General features: G+C 41.0%; 1 protein-coding gene across 2 annotated transcripts; it reads left to right on the top strand.

The window, feature by feature from the left end:
• Nucleotides 1–509: 509 nt before the first annotated feature.
• Nucleotides 510–19,082, top strand: LOC134536784 (LWamide neuropeptides-like). Of its 2 annotated transcripts, none has more exons than XM_063376744.1 (4): nucleotides 510–619; nucleotides 1,378–1,516; nucleotides 13,532–14,264; nucleotides 18,785–19,082. In XM_063376744.1, the coding sequence occupies exons 3-4, from the start codon at nucleotides 13,536–13,538 to the stop codon at nucleotides 18,872–18,874; spliced, it is 819 nt and encodes a 272-aa protein (XP_063232814.1). In that variant the 5' UTR covers nucleotides 510–619; nucleotides 1,378–1,516; nucleotides 13,532–13,535; the 3' UTR covers nucleotides 18,875–19,082. The 2 variants fall into 2 exon arrangements, with proteins under 2 accessions (XP_063232814.1, XP_063232908.1); XM_063376838.1 differs by having other exon boundaries at nucleotides 514–619; nucleotides 13,545–14,264.
• Nucleotides 19,083–21,790: the final 2,708 nt, after the last annotated feature.

The raw sequence follows: 21,790 nt of genomic DNA, 5'->3' as shown, positions 1-21,790 counted from the left end.
TCCGTTCTGAAATAGTTAAGGGTGGAGGGTGTTGTTAATAGTTGTATGTGTTGTTTTTCAGCGTCGGCGCTGCGGCACGAAGTGTCACACTGCTCTTTCGCCCGCCAGTCACCAGCCTTCACGGCCCGGCGTGTGTGCGTGTCTCGAGCCTCGCTGCCCCTCCAATTACCGCTGGGCTGGCGAGGAGGCGCTTTATTGCGAGCAGCGAGCCCCCTCCCCCGTCTGTCACTGCTCGTCAAAGAGCGACGCTGAGGGCGCAACGCGTTATGAAGTAGTGATGGAGGCACCGCGTCTCCCGGCTCCAAGCGTCGCACCAGCGCACACAAGCTCCCGCCGGGGAGAGGGGAAAAAAAATGTAATTTACATTCTGGAGGGCCCGGTTCTTTTCCGCGGCACTCGAGGCGGCTCGGCGGTGAAGTGCGGCGCCGGCAGCGCTGCTCTGCGGCGCGCGCGCCAAGTTTGTTTTGTCGCGGCGGCAGCCTCGGCGACTCACTAGCGCCTCTCGTCCACTCGGCCGCGTTGTTAGACGGCCATCTTGGGACGGGCAGCGCGCGAACAACAAAGCCTGCGTCGCTGTCTTCAAGTCATCTGCTGGTATTTTTAACTATTCCTTCGTCAGGTACTTCATTTATTGTCAAGTCGAACTTGGTACCTATCAACATATTGTAAATGATTTGGGTTGCAACTTAAAATTTAGCTATAGAAGACGAAGAAATTCAAGTACGTATACTTATATTTCACTTCATTGATCAACTCTGCAGAAATGAACAAATGAATCCAAGCCTGACAGTGTTATTTTACCCAGGGTCGAATCTCGGAAAGGGAGCGGGGTGGATAATGTGTCGACAAATCTATTTTAGACTATAAATCGTGTGAAATGAAACGCGAATAGAAAAAAAATTATGCAATAACTACTAAATGACTGAAAACGGTACATTTACATTATTTATATGTATATATCGTAATTACCTAATATTATATGTTATGTACTCTTAACATAACATTTTTTGTCGAAACTTGGATGTGTATAGGATTGAAATAATACTTAAAAGTTATTTTAATTTATGTACTTAACAAATATTTTTTAATATTGTAAAGTTAACAATGTAATACTAATAAAAGCTATGTTTGTTTTATCCTTTGAATGTTGAACACTGTATTATTTCTATCAGTATAGTAGGTACGTAAAATTAAATGCACACATAAACACTGGTACATAAACGGTGTTGATAAAGAAATCTTACATCATACAATGTACACGGATGCGAAACCAATTTATGCATAGTACGTTTATTTCTGTTGGGGGCATTTTTTGATGGGGAGGGAGGGGGTTATATCAATTTTTCTGCCCCGGGCGAATCAGGGCCTGTGTCACAGGGCTCGCTGTCCTGTGTGCCGGTTGGACGTAAGCGAGGAGCGGGGAGGAGTCTACGAACCTAGCGAATCCTCCAGCTGATTGGACGCCCAATAGCATCCGTGGAAACACAGAAGTGTCGTGGATTTTTGTGGCATCAAGGTAAGCTTCAAAAACCTTTGTGAACTCTGAACAACTGTGGTTTCCTCATCGGTTTATTTCTCCGGGTCTTCTGGCCACGTGACCACGTCACTCGGCATGATTGGCTCGCGGCTGTGCTCTTGTCTGCTGCCGGAGTTGCTGCTACGAGATGAGAAACCTGCTCACACTGTAGTGCTTGAGCTACGGCCTCGTTGCTCTACGCGAGGAGTGACCATAGGCGTGCCTACAAGGGGGGGGGGGGGGGGGCAGGTGGGCCATGGCCCCCCCTAATGTAATCACTCAGATCGGCATTTTCTCTAATGCGTTCGTTAATATTCGTATATTCCTGGCACTGTGACACTCAAACTGTGTTTCAGTGTTGCAGCGTGTTAATTAACAATATTTTTAAACATTTTATCGTTCTGGAAATACAGCCGCCTTAGTTTATTTAAAACATGAGGTCCCTTAAAATGGCATATAGCTTATACTTGAATTCGGTCAGACAGTTTACACGCGGGAATGTTTATTGCTCTCCTGCATCTATGACACAAATGGGGGAAGTTATCAACATGAATAAATAGCCTCCAATATCGCTGTCATAAATACGTGCAGACTGCAGCCTATGAAAAGTTAGAATGCGATTGTAGCCAGTAAACACAAGATAATCTTTCTTCTCTCTTTTTTGAATTTTTTTCTTCCTGGATTTGAAAACTATCTGCGGGATTTCTACCCGATATCCGTGATAAAACTCATCCAACCTGTCACGGTGGTTGTTTCGTTTAAAACAGTGACTTCTCCGACTTCGCCAGATCAGGTCAAGCACAGTAGAAAAAGCTTGTGTAGTGTGCTTTTAAAATGTTAATATGAATGAGTGTTCATTTGCAGTGGTCCGTTATTTTAGCGATGGATAGGTATGTATGTTTGAATTCTTTAGTTTAGATTAAACAAATATGTATTTCTTAGTTTTCAACTACTTAACAAAACTATGCACCCAAGAAAATCAATTATAAAAAAGTGCAATTAGTTTCATTCTTGTGTCGTGTGAGGATCATTTTAAAAAGTACGAAATAATGTTAGAAAAGTATTTAATTTTCTACCAACCAGGTACATATCATAAACATTTTTTGTAAGTGGTAAGAGAATAAGCCTTCTACCAAGATGCTCCGAGTTCGATTTCCGGCGGAACCACTCCCAGCTTTTCGCTAGGAATCGCGCTAGGGTGATGTCACAAGTTGACGTGTTTTCTCGGGGTTCTCCTATCCCTCTCAAAAATTATTTATTTTAATAGCAAAAACTGAATAGTTGTCAAAACTTAAAACTAAGATGAATCAGACTTCGTTGAAAATGGAAACAGTTTGATTTTTGTGCGTCGTTTGGTTATTACATAGAACATAACAATAGGTAGGTACAACATGACTTAAAATTCCCCCCCCCCCCTAATTATTTTGTAATCACGTAAGGGACATTCCTAATAATATATTTATGTAAATCAGTGTTCGCCTGTAGCCTATACCTGTTTATCTGTAACCGGCCCCCATAGTGTAATCGTTTAGGCACGGGTATGCGGTGTGAGGGGTCCGGGCTTCAAATCCTAGCTAGGACATAGTGTCCTTCACTTAATATCACACTTATCGGCTCTTAAGATGTTGCTGTTAAAGGGCCGTAAAACACTCTCAACTAAACCCTCGATACAAAATACACAATTAATTTAAAGGAGAAATGTACATTCTGGAATCTGTAATTCTTTATTTTGGCTTTCGTTACGTCTAATAAAACCCCACAGTCATATAATTATCTGATATTCGATTTCCAAGATATTAGGCTAAGGGAAGGCTAGCCACAACTTTTCCTTATGGCTGGGTGTAAACTTGAGGCGCGGTATGTATTATAACATCATACAAACGTTCGATATGACTGTACATAATTTTGATATTTTAATGCAATCTGTAGTTACGTGCTGACTGTGTGTCCAATGACTGCGTGTGTGCTATTTTTGTGCTAATTCAATTGTAGGTCTGCGCTAGCCTGATCTACAAAGCAGATTAAAGATGATTATATGTGCACATTTTCATGGCCATGAGAGGCGAAGTCAAGTTGGCTATTAGCTGTGTCGAAATTCTATGCAATGAGCCCTTGTTAAAATAACGGAAATTAATGATTAAGCCACTTTGCATGTAACATTAATGCATAACTTGTACGGTAGTATTTTACTTAAGGGCGCCGTCTGCCTCGCGCGCAAACGGTGTTGCAGAGTGTTTGTCGTACTTGTTTGTTACAAAATTTAATTCACGTGCGTCCACGTCGTACGAAAAGAAATCACACATCAGGCTATGTCGGACTGTGGTGCTTTCAAGCGCCCGCGTTTTTTGCAAACACTCTTCCAAAGGCCTTCAAAATGGCCAAAAATGGCTTTTTTTCAGACTACTATATCTTGAAATATTGTATGTAAAAACCAGTGAAACCAACAGAGCGACATGCGCACCACTTAAAGTCCCATGGTATAAGCGTGGAACGAAAACGCTGCACGTAAGTTCGGTGCCTTGTGTGTAGAGGCGCCGCCGGGGCACTTGAAGCGTGTGTGTTGACCCTTATCGCTCCCCGACTTATGTGGCTCAAACGAGCATAATCCTCCTACAGACGGCGCCCTTAACATTTAAATATAGATTACAACATATATTAAGAATAAACATTTAGTATTTACTTACACAATATGGTAAAATTCATTTGATCTCTTGAAAGAATCTCCTTAATGAGCGTAAATAGAAAAAAAATTAACTGTCAGTGTTTGTAATCAATTGAATGCCCTACTTACTCTCCCATTAATCTTAAACTCCCAACTTTCAGTAGTATTAATTTAAAGATATCAGAAATTTATTCTTCAGTTGAGTGTCGTCTGTGTCATCTAGAATTTTGATTTAATTTTTTTACGATTAGGTATGTATGTATTTCAAAGCAAAAAATATATATTTTAAGAGGTTTGTTAAAGTTCTGTTGTCTGAATTTCTGTGTTTGCATTCACTAAAACGAAGTTCATTTCAAGGTAGATCTGGACCAAGCTATTGAAAAATTCGAGGGGGGGAAATGTGTAAGTACCCCTTAAACATTGTCTATGAAAAAAAAAACTTTTTTTTCAAGATTGTTAAAATTATACGGATATAAATATTAACTAGTAAACATATCTCGTTGATACTGCACAAAAATATAAACAAGTCAATGAGTGAATGTATTTAGGCTATTTAACATTCTAAATTCAGCTTCTGATTTAAAATTTTAGCAGCCCCCCCCCCCTAATGGAAATGTCTGTGTCTGGGCACGCCTATGGGAGTGACAGCCTGGCTCTTGAAGCAGTGACGTGTGTGTGCACAGACCTGTGTTTCTTGTGACAGTCGTATTACGGTGTCAATGTAGTGCCATCCAAATGAAATTTAAATTGCAGTTACAAAATTAATTTTTGAAAATAACCTTTAAGAGTTATGCGTCTATAGGTGCATCATGAAAAAAAAAAGACGAGGGTAATTTCTTTACAATGCGAGCGCAGCATGCAACGAAAATTGACAGGTTAAAAACAGACTATGTACATACAAACAAAAGTTATATCCGTACTTTTAAATCATAAATTTTGGGATCGGAAACAATTTCAGATAATTTTTAAGTTTTATTTGTTGTTAATATTAGGGATTGAAAAAATATTAATAATTCTTTTAAAGGATTTTCCAATGTGTATTTATAAATATGATATTATGTTCCTGAATGATTATTATTTTGCATTTAAAATCATTAACTAAGAAATAATTTAATTTAATAAAATGAAATAAACATTCGCCTTGTTTATCGATTTTGATTATTAATCAAATTCTATTACGATTATTCAACTCAAAAAAAATTATAAAAATATGTTTATATAATTATTGCTAAATAAAAATTTAATTAATGTTTTTATTTGAATGAATGTATACTTAACCAACAATATTTATAAAATCATACGGTCCTGTTTGGGTTTTATTCCTATTAGTGATTTGCATGGAAAAAGATATTGGTTATTGTTAATTACTCCAAGTGATCATAACTTCTAACGCACGTACGTAAGTACCGCGCCCATGTTATAGCATACAGATACTTGTTCAGCTGAAACAAAGCAGATGAAGCAACAGGAGGAGGTGACACGTGACACTAGCTCACGGCACGGAACAAGCTGCTGGTGTTTACTGCCGGCTCTGACAGGCAGGCCGTCTCAAACTATGCTGGGGCCCTTGGGCATACAAGAGTTTGGGGTCCTTTTGGAAAGTAAAGGTAGCGAATTATACTAACATTTTTATATTGTGATCTTATATTTACTATGGGTAATCAAATAAACAATATAATATGTATTTAATGATATGACTTAGTATGCTGCTGGTTTTTTGGTAACGATTAAGATAATAGTTTCTTTCGGTATTTCTGTTGAGCGAAATATTCCATAGACAATGTCAACATCTATTTTAGGCCTCGTTTGGACTGTGCAGCTTGACTTTGGAATTGGAGTGGTTTACATGTTTCATCGCTAGATGGTGTACTTAGTAAATTAGGATGCGTTCTGGAATATTATTAATTGGTGCAACCCGACAGAGAAAAATTTCGACGGTGGCGCTGTTAGGTACTGTGCTGGACAAAAATGTTTTGAGGATGAATGTGAGAGAGGGCCCTGGAGAAGACGGTATTGCTGGCGGGGCCAGTGTGTCTCACACGGGGCCGTGCTGTGGGAGGAGCAGGGCCGTGTGAGGGTGGTCGTGCAGCTCTGCTGCGGTCAGGTCCTCCGGAGGGGACGACTCCAGCCTGCCGCGGGCTGTTTGAGTGGAGTCGCGGAGTTGCGCGGCGCTGCTAGGCCCCGGGGCTTTGCCCCACCCTCCTTCTGCCCCTTTCTGCTCCACGACCCTTCAAGGCACTGTCACACTTCACATCCGTCACAGTTCTAGTGTTTCATTTACTTCTTGTGGAGAGATAACAAACATTTTCCAAACGCTTTTTTGACCTGATAACGTCTTATAAATCGATGACCGCCTGTCTGCACTCACGAAAAGGCACGACTCATTGTCACGTTCCGCCTGAGCCGAACGTGCAAGCAACCGGCCAACCCACCGTGTGAGAAAATCTTCTATAATATCAAACAGGTTAAGGCGAGCTTTTTTTTAACTAATCGTTCGTGATTATATTCAAACAAATTAATTTAAATTAAATATGCAAAAAAACTGTAAATAATATTTGAAAATTAAAAAAGTATGCAATTTTTCACCAATGCTTTCTTATGACGTTATCACGTATAATTTATCGTCCGTAAACCGACTTTACAGACAACCCCCCCCCCCCCCCTTTTTTTTCTTCTATAAATACTGTTTAGATACGAAATACGTGGAATCAGTGCTATTCATTCGCCCTGAGCGCATTGTTAAATGTTGTTATCGGATGTGACGAGCAGTTTGAGACCGCGGCGTGTGTCCGGGTGCGACCACTCGCGTGCAGCCCAAGCCAAGGAGTAAAGAAGTAGAGAGAGATTTCACTCCCAGGTTGAACCTCTTTCCTTATTTTTTTTCTCGGATAACCGCCACTATGTAATGTAATAATACCAACTACCAGCGTAAAATAAACCATGCAAAAATGTATTTTAAATCCGTATTTTATTAATGCATAATGTTAAATTATGGTTTTAAAATAGTTTTTGAACTGTTTTTTTTATTTATTAAATGAATGTACAAAAATAGAATTAAATGTTATTGTTTAAGAAGGTAATTTTGTTTGTCCCAATACCGCAGGATCTAGGGTCCCATATTATATAGGATCTAGGGTGTTATTTTTATTCCCCACAATTTTTTAAAATTAGAATCGTTCGAAGAATAACTTAGGTTATCATCTATCCATCAAATTAATAACTTATTCTGAAGTCCAACAAATACACATAACCTAACAACCCCATGTTTACTTGTAGATTGTCAAATATTTATTTTCAACTAAAAAATTTCACATCGTTTCTAGGCTTGATATTTTCACAGTGCGGCACCCAACATCTTCTTCCAAAAGTTTTCTTCTTAACTTTTTCCATCTCAAATTGTTAAATAACTCAAAGTAATACCAAATTGCATTCGTTTCAAATTCAAAATATAACAGTTTTAAATTTTTAAACGAACAGTGACACCAACACCTCCATTCAAAATATCAAAGAAATAATGTATTTAGCATGAATGATTTTAAACAAGTAAACTAAAGTAAATTTCGAAAATAAAATCAGATTCCTTCATCAAAGCCAAATTATTCAACATAAATTTATAAAATTGTTTAGTTTAAAATAGCTTTCTCACGTTGGCACAAATCTTTTCCACAGTCTTCAATAAGCCATCGTAGGCCCTATCTGGTGACTATCCCCTGGCTCAAGCTGCTAACGAGCAGCTGCCGACCACCAGGCCGGCAGACCAGCAGCTGTGCGGTGATCAGCTCGCAGCTGGCGGCCAAGTGTGCATCCTCACACCGCGAGATGGCGGCTGTCCTTCGCCTTAACATAGCCTCAGCGTGGGAGTCCTCAAGTCGTTACTTACAAGATGGCCTCCGGAGGCGTATTGGAGGCTTGTCGCCGGGGTATTTAGATTCTTTCTGAGGCAATAGTCTTTTGAGGTTTTTTCTAATTCCGATTTTTTTTTAATTTTTGAGGAATAAAACTGTAAATATTCCCCCGAAACTGGAATTTTTTTTCCCTCTTCGAAATAGAGAATTTTTTTTTATTTTTCAAATTTATTGTGAATTTTAGGCGGAAATTTTTTCCTAAAAACTGGACATTTTGGCAGATTTTGGAGGCTTTCAGGCAAATTTTGACAAATTTTCAAGATTTTTTTGTAAAATTTTGGCAAATTTTGAAGGACAATGTCAAAGGTCAAGGTCATCCAAGAGCCGCTGTGACGTCACAATCCAAGATGGCGTCCACAATCTTCAATCCACAGCCAGAAGCCAGAGCTCTGAACAGCTATTCTATTATACTATTCTACGTTAGAAATATTTTATTATAAGTGCTCTGAATAACCATTGTATCTGCGATATTAGGACTCGGGAGTATTGTTAACATCTAAGTGCACTTGCAACATTCGCTTGTCTTTATTTCTCATGACACCGGACATCAGCTGCTGTGTCAATGACGTACCTCGACAATACGAGTGACGAATCATATGCAAGACAGTGAAGTGTACACATGGTGTGCCACCCGGCAGCAGTGTTGGCTCCTGGTGACTATAAGACAGTGAGTGACATGCCATTGACACGATCCTGGCTTGTACCTCTAGTGACTACAGACTTCCAGACCACAGCCGATATGGTGTATGTAAACACAAGAAAAATTGGCTCGGGTCATTTGTGTTTCGCTAAAATATTTGATGCCAAGATGTTATTCAAAATACTGTTGCATCTTCGTACTTTCACAGTCGGCTGGGTCTTCTTTAACACGGCAGGTGATGTGAAGCCGTACAGCATTCTCATTGGTTCAGTAAAGTGCGGTCAGGGGTGGACCACCACACAGCCAGCAGAAAAAGAAGTGGTACACACTAGAAAAATAACAGTCTAACCAGATGTCAAACTCTCCTTCGAAATACGACCATATGTTTAATCGTCACGTTACTAGCTAAATAGGACACTTTTGAAACAATTATTACAAATCAGTTTACCAGTGAACTCCCACTGATTCGCAGTAGTTCAACCCTATATTTCTCCATGACGCAAGTGCAGTTCTTGACTGGAGAATGTATTGCCAAGCGCTGGCTTCACGCCCAGGTGTGCGGACAATATTTTTTTCCTAACCTTACTAAAACTAAGTGTATTTGGGAGGGGTCCGGGTTAGGGAGGGACCTAGGTGCGTCTCAGGCCGAAGCCTATACGCCTAGTCATGCTGGGATTAGCCATGCAGGGAGAGGGTCGCATGCATCATGTGCTAGGAGGGGATTGGCCAGCCATGGCAGCGATTGTTGCCATGACCAACTCCCCTCACTCATAAATCTAGACTATAACTAGAGATAGGTTGGGCCCAGGTAAAACCTGCATAGACACAGGGAAAACCCTGGGCACTGTCATGCGGGGTGCAGGAGTGTAGGAGAACACAGGAGACAGAGAATGGGCTGTATGAAGAGTTGGACAGAGTAGAAAAGAGTCTACCGTGCGGGAGGTTGGGCACTTGGACTCGTGTGTCCAGTACTGGATTTAGTGACCAGGGACGCAAGCGCCTCTGGTGGTGAGTGGCTGCACTGACCACTCACTCCGCTGTCAGTCAGCTCCTAAAACTAGAGAGGTAAAAGTGAATAACAAGAAATATGTTACAAAAAAGTCAACATGCCACCGTGCAGGGCGAAAGCAAATAACTTATTATATTCTATGAATAATACTTAATTCTGTTGTTTTTATTTTATTTTTATGCATTGTTTTAATGTTTTTCTTAAGGCTATATATTATGCTTATACGGTGCTTGTTCTGACACCCTGCAGACCGCCTCCCTGGCGCCTGTGTGCGGACACACACGTCGCAGTGCAGGCAGTGTTGCCGCGCGGTGTTGCCAGAGTGCAGGCCACACGCCGCCCACTGACAGTGACGGATAGCTCTCAGCTGACGTCTGCTCGTCAGCAGGTCCAGCGCGCGGGGATTATAACAGATCACCCGCCGCGGTAACTGGAAACACACGGCGGAGCAAAAGTTTCTAGAAAAAAAATTCACGTCACTTCCAAAAAAAAAATTGCGCCGGGCTGCGTCGTGGGGCCTGCATCAGATAAGAGCCGGAGTGCTCCAGCATAGTTGGCATATTGACACGTGCTAGTGCTCCACTAGCATAGTTGGCATATTGACACGTGTTAGTGGTACAACTGGTGGGGCAAGGCCCTGGGACCTGGGGCTCGCTTCTGAACTGCACTGGCTCACGACACTGGTGCTGTCACGTGACCAGAACACCAGGCCTCTGGCGTCACCTCGCGAGCCAAGATGGCGGACTAGCGCGTGTTCGCGTTTATGGACATCGGGACACGCACCAAACATACCGGTGGGGCGAATTAATACATTTGGTAGCTTAAATCATTTAGATATGAAAAACAACTGTAAGAATTATTTATTAAACTAGCTTCATTACATGTCTAAAGAAACGTCTCAAGTTTGTAGGTTATGTGTGCCTGTAACACAACAGCAAAGTGCATGGTGCCAATGAACGAAATATGAAGGCCAAGACATGTTTTAGACCTTGTCATTGTATTATATATTTTAATCTTGTTAATATTTCGTTATTACATTATATATACTCTATGCATAAAATGTTATTACTAATAGTATTTATTTCTCTAATTGCTCTCACAACTTTTAATACCTATTCCGCCCATTTGTTATGTTATTTCATACTAGTTAGGCCTACATAAATTTTTATAAACTATTTTAAAATAAACAATAAAAACAAAAGTAATTTTAAAATATATTTTTTGTTAACTTTATAACTGAAAATTTTTTTTTACAAGAAAGTGAATCTCCTATTTTATTGATACTTGAAGGAACAATTGATAAGAATTCGACGTGGTTTTCTTTAATTTAGGGCTTTAGTTTATGATTATGTCTTCACTTATCTTTAATTTTGCTTGTTTCTGGGTTATTTCTTAAAAAATAACGGTTTATTACAATTACTCAAAAATGTTAGTAAGTTATACAACACAGTAATAAACTAACACAAAATAACATAGTAAAAAGTAAAATAAGTCTACTAAAAGGAATTACCGTCCATATTTCATAAGCACAGTTTACAGAATAATATTTCTATGTGAATAAATGTTGTGACATATCGACCAACAGAGACACTTTAGGTTTAGATTAAGCCCGTCTTACACGATGTTTAATTTCTGCCATATCGTCTGTCATCCCAGAGGTATGAAAGTAAGAATGACATTTTGTATATCAGTAGAGAAGAATGAATTCGGTTCTTCACACACATATGATACATAATGTGCCAACATAGTTGCTGACCAAAGCAGCTAGCCTATATATGTGTGTATATAAGTATAAATAAACACTATAATTTGACCAATAACTGAAAGGACATGAACATTTCAGCAGTGGAATCTAAAATTATGTAACCTGGAGAAAAAATATTTGTAATTTTTTCTACTATAATTCATTTGCCTAAAATACAACGAATGTGTCCTAATATATTGCATATAAAAAGAATTCTGTGCTATTTTTAACTTAATAAAAATGTAATCTTCCTGCTATACTTTTGTGAAAATCCAGTATAATTAGGTAAAAAAGAATATAATGGAAATGGAGTATTATTTAATGTAGGTTTTTTTTATCATATTACTATAACAATAAATGCAATTAGTTACTTCATCGAGATAATTCACAGCAATAATTTGCTCATTTAACTTTACACAATCACAAAAAGGAAGCACAATCACAAAAAAAGCACATTTGGAAGCACATTCAAATAAAGGAATCACATTCCGAAGCACATTAAAAAAAAGTAAGCTGCATTACGAGAACATAGTCTTAGTTAGAAATAAGATTTTGAGAAATAATGTTATAATTTTTTTAATCCAAAATAAAATTTATTTTTCAGTTTTATACACATGCAAGTAAAACAAGTCCTTCTTGTATGTAGCCAGCTTCCCTCAGTTCTTTGAGTATGAAGGCGATGTGCGGTAGTTTCCTGCACTAATCAATGCTATCAGTAGTCTCAGACAATCGACCAATACGTGTGTCAAGTTGGCGACCACACATTGGAATTTTCAAGGTCAAAATTTGTCAAAAATTAGTGCTCAATTTTTGCTAATTTGTGCCGTAGAAAACAGAATTTGTGCTGCATTACGTAAAACGTTATAGCATATAGTAAGTTTGTCGCCAACTTGACGTCAAGATACTTGTCGCAAGTAGTTCAGATTCTTGTCAACAGATGTCGCCACATGTATTGAGCTGTATTGCAGTGCACTTTAGCAGTCAAAAATGAGATGGTGACATCAAGCAGACCAAAACAGTATGGCGGACTTGAGATGGCTGCTGTAAAGTCATACTGGCTGATGTAATATCTGCCTTGGCTTTATTGGTGGGAGGTCAATCTGCTTGCTGGTGGCTTCCGTGGAGGAAGGATCCACCGCCATTTTTAATCTAATGAAATCGCGGGGTTCGAAGCCGGTACCTTTTTATAAATTTATTTATCAAACTTTAACTAAGTAAATTTGTATGAATTTTAAAGTTTTGTCCTATTTTCTAGCTTAAAACTATGGATATTCGATGTAGAGAAAATGTTTAAATTATGAAATTGTGTTTTATTACAATTTTATGTTTTGCCCGATTCTCTAGCTTAAAAATTACGGATTTTCAAGATGGCAGCCATAAATAAAAGTGCAACGGTGAAGTCATGCACATAAAGGCTGCGGGCGTAAAGAAAATTGCAACGATTATGCAAAAAAAAGAAAATGTTGGATTACAATATGATGAGAAATTCTAGAAAAAATAGTGGATAATCCAAATGGTGACATGTCAATAAAAACGTCTGCCGTGACGTCATAATACAAGATGGCGTCCGTAATGAAAATTCAATGGTGACATCATCATTCAAGATGGCCGCTGTGACATCAGAATCAAAGATGGCAGATCGATAATCGCAATGTAGCACCTTGTAGCAGGAGTCCCATTCATATACTACTTACGTGACCTTAGCGCTCCTGGTATTGGGTATTGAAAACAAGATGGTCGTCAGACATCAAACTAATTGTTGTAATATATTCCTTGGCAGAGTGGCGGGGTTCAGTCTGCCTGCTGCCACTATGGGGGGAGGATTAATTTTTTGCCCTTACTGGTTTTTAACCAAAGATTTTATGATGCAAGTGTGTGTTTTATTTGAATTTTATCAAAACTGAAATTAAATATTTTTTTTTTAATAAATTTTAAATGTTCTCCGAAATTTTTTTATGATTATTAAAGATTTTTATGATGGGGACTGTAGAGAAAATATGAACGATGACATGATCCAAAATAGCTGAATGTTGTAGTATTTAAAATGGCAGACAGATGTATGATCCAGGATGGCGCCGCCGGTGCCGAGGTGAGGCGGCGGGCGGCTCGCGTGGAGGCGGGCACAGCTGGCAGCGGCACGGGGCAAGGTCACGGGAGTGTGGCGGGCTGCCGGGAGGAGGGGAGGGCAGTCATGTCCGCGGCGTGGCTGGCGCTGGTCGCGCTGACGGCGGTGCGCGCCTGGCCCCGGGACTCCGCCCTGCAGGACCTGGACGTGGCGCTGGGCATCGGGCAGCCCGAGGACCCGCCCCGGGCCCAGCTGCCGTACCAGCGCCTGCAGCTGTCCAGGGACTCCGCCCCAGGGCTGTGGGCGCCCTCGCCGCTGGCCCAGGCCTCGCCGCTGCTCTCCAGGGACTCCGCCCCAGGGCTGTGGGCGCCCTCGCTGCTGGCCCAGGCCTCGCCGCTGCTCTCCAGGGACTCCGCCCCAGGGCTGTGGGCGCCCTCGCTGCTGGCCCAGGCCTCGCCGCTGCTCTCCAGGGACTCCGCCCCAGGGCTGTGGGCGCCCTCGCTGCTGGCCCAGGCCTCGCCGCTGCTCTCCAGGGACTCCGCCCCAGGGCTGTGGGCCCCCTCCCTGCTGGCCTCCAGGGACTCCGCCCCAGAGGGCGCCGCCCCTCGCCGGCAGGTGGACGTGGGCGTGTTCGCGGGGCAGGCGGGGCGCTACCTGGGGCAGCAGCTGGACCGGCGGGTGGGCGCCTTCAGACTGCGCAGTGACCGCGGCTACCAGGTGCTGGTGAGTGCGCTGGTGTGGCTACACCCTGGCTGCAGTGCCCCCACTTGACCGCGGGGAGAGGCGAGCCTCAGTACCAGTGTCAGGTACCAGGCGACAGGCGCAGCTACCAGGCTGCTGTAACACCCGAGGGAGCTGGCAGGACACGTTCAGTGCGTATACTGACGTTTACACTGCTTCTTGCGTACCGTCTCCATATTTCACTACAACGTTTTCGACGTATATCGAGAGAGAAAAATATAGCTAGCTTACAATTTCTCCATCATATATAATTTCACAGATAACCTCAAAACATTTTTTAAATACCGTCACTTTTTAAAGTTAATTACTGGACTCCACTAGATAAAACTGTCCAACATAAACTTATTTTTAAAACTAATTAAATGCTTCAAATTAATAGCTATTATTTTTTGTGATTGTTATTCATTTATTCACTTCCGAACTATTTTAAAATTAAATCACATTAATGCTCGCTGCACAATAAAATGATCTAGTTTCTGTCTTTAAATGTTATTAGCTTTTACTAAATCAACAACCTAACATATGACATTCATATAAACATTGTTTTCCGTTTATAACCTCTTTAATCTCGCATGTCTCTTTCGCCATATAAAAGATTCGTGCCGCTTACGTACGCCATTCCGTTTTCGCTAGGCACGATTCTGATTGGTTTATTGCATCGAACATCTGACATAGTTCAGACCCAATCCTATGAACAAAACTCTAGTCTTACAAATTGCCAAATAAACTGGGATTAGCCATCTAGCTTTTTGGTGACGTCATACCTCGTCAACATTATTGACCAGATATTTCTGAAGGTGTTCGCAGGCTTTCACGGCTATTGTCTGAAGCAGCTTGGCTTCTGGGTTGTAGCCGCGTCCTTGGCGAATAATTCACCGACGTTTCGGTCGACATTGCAGTCGCCATCATCAGGGAGCAGTCACCTACCGTTAGGTAACTTAAGGGAGCAGTTACCTCCCGGTAGGTAACTGCTCCCTGATGATGGCGACTGCAATGTTGACCGAAACGTCGGTGAATTATTCGCCAAGGACTCGGCTACAACCCAGAAGCCAAGCTACTTCGTTTCTGAAGGTGCTTGGAAGCGGAAGTCCTTGGCCAATGTCTGTGCAGACGGCACGTCCACAGCCCGTCCTTAAAACCATAGCAGTGGTCACGTGACGTGTCTGCAGTCAGTTATCATAGAACATATTTATCATAATGAATGAGACTGTTTGTCGTTAAAGTAACGCGAATTCGAAAAGGCCTAGAAACGTGAAATACGGTACTAGATTCTCTCTAGATAGTCTGCACTTAGAAGATTTTATTTTAAACTAGCTGCCCGACCCGGCTTCGAACGGCTATACTAATGGAACAAAATTAAGCCACATCTCCCATTCACAGTAATGGTAAATTTAAAAAAATCAGTGAAAATGTATTACAATGCTGTATAATGTACCGGAGAGAAAATGAATAGCACCGATGGTTTCCCGACTCGTGCACGCAACGTACAACTGATGTACCCGTACTTCGCTACTGCAGTCTACAGGCAGATCACTCTTGCGCCGCTCATTATACATGCCCCTCCTTGTGGGTACGCCACTGCCGCGCGATGCCCGTTGCCATGGAGACGCAGAAGGCATGAACAATGCAAAATCCTGTTCTCATGCAGAAAAAGTACCCACTGTTGCCTGGTTTTAACCACCCCATGGGATCTCATTTTCGGAAAATGTCATCCTGCGTAACATAAGGAACATTACTGTGAAGTTTCAAGTCTGTAAAATATATATACTTGAAAAAAAGGGCAATAAAAAAGCAAATTAAACACAGAGAGGGAGGAAAAAACAATATTTTAGATTTGCGATTTAAAGTGATAAAAAGTATTTAAATACTAATTGAACTCTTATGAGGGTACTCATTGCTTCGTTGTTAATATCACACGGGTGTTTTTTACTTGTATGGGAAAATTAAGAATGATTAGGCATCTAGTGTGTGGCAACAATGTTAATAGGCAATAGGAAATAAACTTCTAGCGCCTGCGGCATTGTCAACACACACTTCGTACGTGTACTGCATGTTGTATCTAACCCCCTCCAACGCATTTGATTCTAAATTGTACTTTTAGTAAGAATCCCTAATGTAATTGATAGTATAATATAGCCTATAGCCTTCATCGATAAATGTTCTATCCAACACTGAAAGAATTTTTCAAATCGGACCAGTGGTTCCTGAGATTAGCGCGTTCAAACAAACAAACAAACAAACTCTTCAGCTTTATAATATTAGTATAGATGTTATTGTATTTTTTATTTATTTGATGTTTTAACTATTTTGAACCACGTTTATCCAGTTATCTTCACTTTCGATCATTTTCAAGTATAGTATGCTTATGTCGTCATGCAGGCCTCTGTATTTATAAATTGATCCCCCGATATTTGGTGACATATTAAACAATTTTTCGAAAACTATCTTCCCTCGCCATTTTCTTCTACCTATATAAAAGCACATCAGGAAATCACACAAAAAGAACGTTTTGAAACTTTCACAGAAAATATACATGACATCTGATCGTTTGAAACTAAAATGGTCAATAAATATTAATTATACAACCCTACTAATATAATAATTGCGAAAGTGTGTATGTCTGATTGTCCTTCTTCCATACATCAACGTAGCAACGGATCGACATGATGTTTTTGCATATGGATAGTTTATGGGGCGGAGAGTGACATAGACTACCAATAATTATTCAATTCCATCCCTAAGGGAGTGAACAAGGGTTAAATTCAGTTTTATAATAGAAAACCAAACGCGGCAGGTCATACACACAAAAACAGTGGGTTTGTGACGTTTCTGTATGTCCGCCACACGGTCATATAGTAAGTTCTGGCAAATTCCTATCCTTTGCCTTGGCGTAATCCATCCGCTGAGTGAAGTGTCGCATGTAGATGCCTCGACGCTGCACCCGTGACATTTCCCCCTAAAGCGGAATTATCATCGCCTGCGTTTTTGAGGTTAATTATTCTTTAGGCATGTTGATGGTGAAATTTTAGAATGCACCAGAAACACAATGAAATAAGCGTGCATTACACAACGAATCTTTGACAGGTTTAAAGTCCAATGCACATGCTTTCAGAACCTTCTATAGCCACGAGCTGAAGTCGTCAAGTAGATGAACTCACGTATGGCAACATGAACCCATATATATTAATTTTCGCGAACATCGGTAGATGTACTAAGCGTATTGGTCTGCCAAAGTAAACTTAATGGTAGTGAAACTACCCTGGAATATATTTTGTAAACATGAATAGTCATAACAAGATATAATCGCAACTTTAATAATACCTCAAATTTATTAGCCACGAAAATGGTTTTGGGAAAAAACATGGCGTCAAATGTAAGTAACATTTGATTCTCTAAAGTATTATGAACGCGGCGCTATCTTTGAGGTATTTTTCAAACTAAATGTTGCAGACCAATAGATACATTAAAACAAAATTAACCTGATACAATTTAAAACATATCATAAAACAAGTATATGTATGTATATTATATCAAAAGAACAGAAATCAGGCTGTAAGTCTGTAAATACTTTCTACAATCCAACCTTAACCTTATTAAGCTGATTGAACAATTAAAATTTAACAGTAAAAATTTTATCACAAAATTATTTTATTCAACATGGCGTAGAATATAATTAGGCTAACAATTTCTTGTGTCTCTACAGAATGATAAACTCTGCGCTATTACTACATTTAAACTTTAACGAAGGATTGCCAAAATTGTGATGCATATTTTTTAAGTTATTATTATTTCTTTTTGTGACATTATATTATAACATAAAATATCGAAGAATACTACCTACCATCATAAAGTTTTATTGTTAATACTTATATGCGGTGTAAATTATGAAATGTTCACAGAAGCAATTTATACGGATGAATCAGGCGGGTGCGCCATATATATATATATTTTTTTTTTTTTTTTTTAGATTTCTGTAACTTTCGCAGATTGCAGCACGGTAGGCCACATTTCCGGTCTAATCAACTTCCGTTCCCGTTCACGAAATCACTACCTTATTTACTCTGTGATTACTCCCACCAAAGTTTAAGATGTTTACTCATCAAAAACACGATGAGGGGAAGCCTAAGATGTCCATCAAGTTCTGTCCCTGCCCGAACACGCCCGAATATTCACCTTCGGCCAACCTCGGGTTTATTTATATTTATTTATATTTCAATGTTTATTTTAATGTAGCTATACTAACCTAACTAACCGTCCGTAGTGTTTTAAAGTGTTTTAATGTAGCTAATCTAACCGACCACTTTTAATATTTGAATTCATTTTTCCTGCGCAAAAATAAAACAAACCCCGAGGTTGGCCGAAGATGAATATTCGGGCGTATCGGGCAGGGACGGAACTTGGACATCTTAGGCTTTCCCACGACGAGGCGGCTCGCAGCTGCTGGGCGGTTGTAGTAGTTGGTGGCGCGGACCGCAGGTGGCAGCACTGCGCGCTGGTTGCAGATGGACGTGCCGGCAGCTGCCTCGCTGCAGCCAGCAGATGGCGTGCTGGTGATGGAGGTGAAGGCAACTGTGTACCGCCCGGTGGCCTAGCCGTCTGCTGCGTCTGCTTCGCAACTACTCCAGTTGAACCCAAGCAGCCATGTTCTCTTTGTGTAATCATGACGAGTGATGAGCAGTGTTTACCTTACGAGGTTAAAACGTGAAAATCTCACAACCATTCTGTAACACTTTGTAATTGTCTCAATTATGTGTGGTTACACGAAGAACTGGTAATAATAAAAGATTGATACGTTAGGTACAGACGTTCGATTTTTTTTTTTGCTTGCTGCTTTAAAGAGAGTTTTCAAGTGTCTGAATTATTGTTACTTTATCTAGAGCAAACATGGCAATACTGTAATTAAATATTATATTACTAGTTACATGCTATCACTATCATAAAAAAATGCATTGCAACTGTGATACGAATAAAATACACAAAATTTTCTATTCTATCTCTAGCTATTGCATTTTTAGGTTACTTAATTTTGTTTTGTTGTAAATGCTAGGAAATGTGTAAACGTATAATCATTGCATATTACGGCATGTCTTTAAATTTTGTGCCATAAATATTCTACTTGTTATCTACTCTTTGTAAATAGTCAGCAAAATGTTCTAAACTGAAATTTTTGCCTGGCTAATTGCACCGTGGTCACTAACGTTAAGTATTTTCTATGTTTCCACATATGAGTAGTGCGAACAGCCCTGTTATCGAGATGTGTGTAATTATCAGAAGAACATGAGCCTCCGTGAGGTTGTGAACTGTGGCGCGAACATGGCCACACCTGCACACTGTGTCTTCCTGTCACACCTACCAGGGCCTCGTCTAGTATGAGGTAGGGAGACTTCCTTGTAGCACACCGGTCTCCTGGCATCGCTACAGAATGTACGTCTTAGTTTTGCCAGCCCAGCTTCACGGTTTAAGACATTATCATCTACAGATCTCAGTCAGGTCCTGATTACAAATAATTGTATCGGGCCCCTTCCCCATTACTTGTGAAATTTTTCAAACCCCACAGTTAAAAAAAATCTAAAGTCTACAATAAGCATTACAGTAGCCATGACTGTAAATGTGACCTGAGTATATTGCATAAATGATCATTTTTCAAAGAATTCTGTTAGCAATATACTTTTAACTTTGTCCTACGTACACTCAGAATAAACTTATTCATTGAAAAATTTTTTTTTTAATTAACAAACCCCCCCACCACCATGGAAGGGGGGGGGGATTTTGCCACCTCTGCCCCTCCCGCTCGATGGCCCTGGTCCCAGTAAGGTATCCGGGGCAGCTGAAAGAAAATTATCTAAATAGGGAAAATATTGGAAATTTTTAGGGAAAAAAAACCTTAGGTAAGTGCATTACCTGCTTGTGTTGAAGCACGACTCGGTAAGCCCTGTGATGAGTTATAATGAGCTCTCCCCTGATCTGAGCCCTATTGTACGTAGCGGCTCATTGTGAGTCGCGGTATAGGGTTCCATGGCTAGTTGCGCGGCAGACGCGCCACCTCTGACCCCGGCGGAGCGACAAGCCCGCCCCTGGCGGCGCGCTAATGAGGCGTCTCAAGTTACTGCCGTCACTCCCGTCCGCGCGCTCCATTGTTCTGTGGCGGCGCGCGCGGAGTCCTTCGGGAAGCCTTCATTTCACAGACGAGAGAGCCACACCCGGAGTTCCCCGAAGTTCATGCTTTTTTCCGTGTCTTTAATGTAGCTATCCTAACCAAATCAACCGTCCACAATGTTTTAAAGTATTTATAATGTAGCTAACCTAACCTAATTGACCATTAGTATCCTTTTATCAACACCGCCATATTTATTTACAATGAACAAAAAAACCGAAGATGCACGATCGGGCGTTTGGCTCTCTCGTCTGTGAAAAGAAGTTTTCCCGTCCTTCAGGCGCCAGATAGTCCCGGCTCAGGCAAGAACACATGTTACCTGTTACAATGGTTGGCCTGCATTTGTGAGCGATTATGAGTTTGTAAGGTTAGTCGAACCTCTTCAGATACCCGTACTCATCTCATACTTCTCTGAGCTTGTGGCATCAATTACTGAGGCTAAGTGAATGTACTACTGCCATTTTATAGTCGTATAGTCTCCCAAAGGTTAGTGTAAGGTAAGCGGTTGAAAGGAAATGAAACACTCCTGGTTTTGATAGTATGCCAGTAATCATCTCGTGTTTCTTATATACTACGCCTTTTGTGTTAGAATAAGTTTATTTATTTCATAGGCTTCCAAGATTGTGATATTCCTTTCGCTTCTTGACACACACCATGCAGTGCCTCTCTTGTAGTGCCAGCACAGCTCCCAGTCAATCCAATTAGTTAAATATAGATTTTTCTATTACTAATATTTACACTTTTAGTTAAATTAAAATACTTGAAATGTTGATCTACAAATTAATCATTCCTTCCTTCAGTCCACGGTTCACTCTCCCCACTGCAGCTCGGCTCGACATTGGCTCTGTCTACCGCTGGTCTCTTACCTCGCACCTCTGTCCCAACACCCTGCCTCGCACTGCTCACTCGCCCGTGCCGCCTGCCACCACACAGACCCCGTTGCACCAGTCTCGCACACGGAGACCGTCGCTTGTCCGGTTACCGCTCGCCATCTGCACTTCACTGGCTCAAAGGCCGGTGTCACTGCCTTTATACCTCAACCCCCCCCCCCCCTCCTTCTGGAATGGACTCGCACTCCTTTGATGTATCACGTCATCAGGATTGACCCGACGCCTGAAGCAACCAGAACATTGGTGTACCAGCTATGCCACTTCACGCGGCGGCCTCCAGGAGCCCGCAGAACCCTCCAGATGGACGGCTCTGGGTCGATGACAGAGCACTGTGGGAGCAGGTAGCGAGGCCAGGCCGCTGACCTACGAGGGGTGTGCCGCGCTTCATAGCGCCCCACAGCTGACCACTGGCAGGCTCATTGACATGCCTCGCGGCCACGCCTCATGTATGTCTCAAACTATAT

Source organism: Bacillus rossius, chromosome 1, assembly GCF_032445375.1.
Source record: "Bacillus rossius redtenbacheri isolate Brsri chromosome 1, Brsri_v3, whole genome shotgun sequence".
In the NCBI taxonomy this organism is placed as follows: Eukaryota; Metazoa; Arthropoda; class Insecta; order Phasmatodea; family Bacillidae; genus Bacillus; species Bacillus rossius.
The sequence above is the reverse complement of the archived record's forward strand: the minus strand, read 5'-3'. Positions and strand labels throughout refer to the sequence as shown.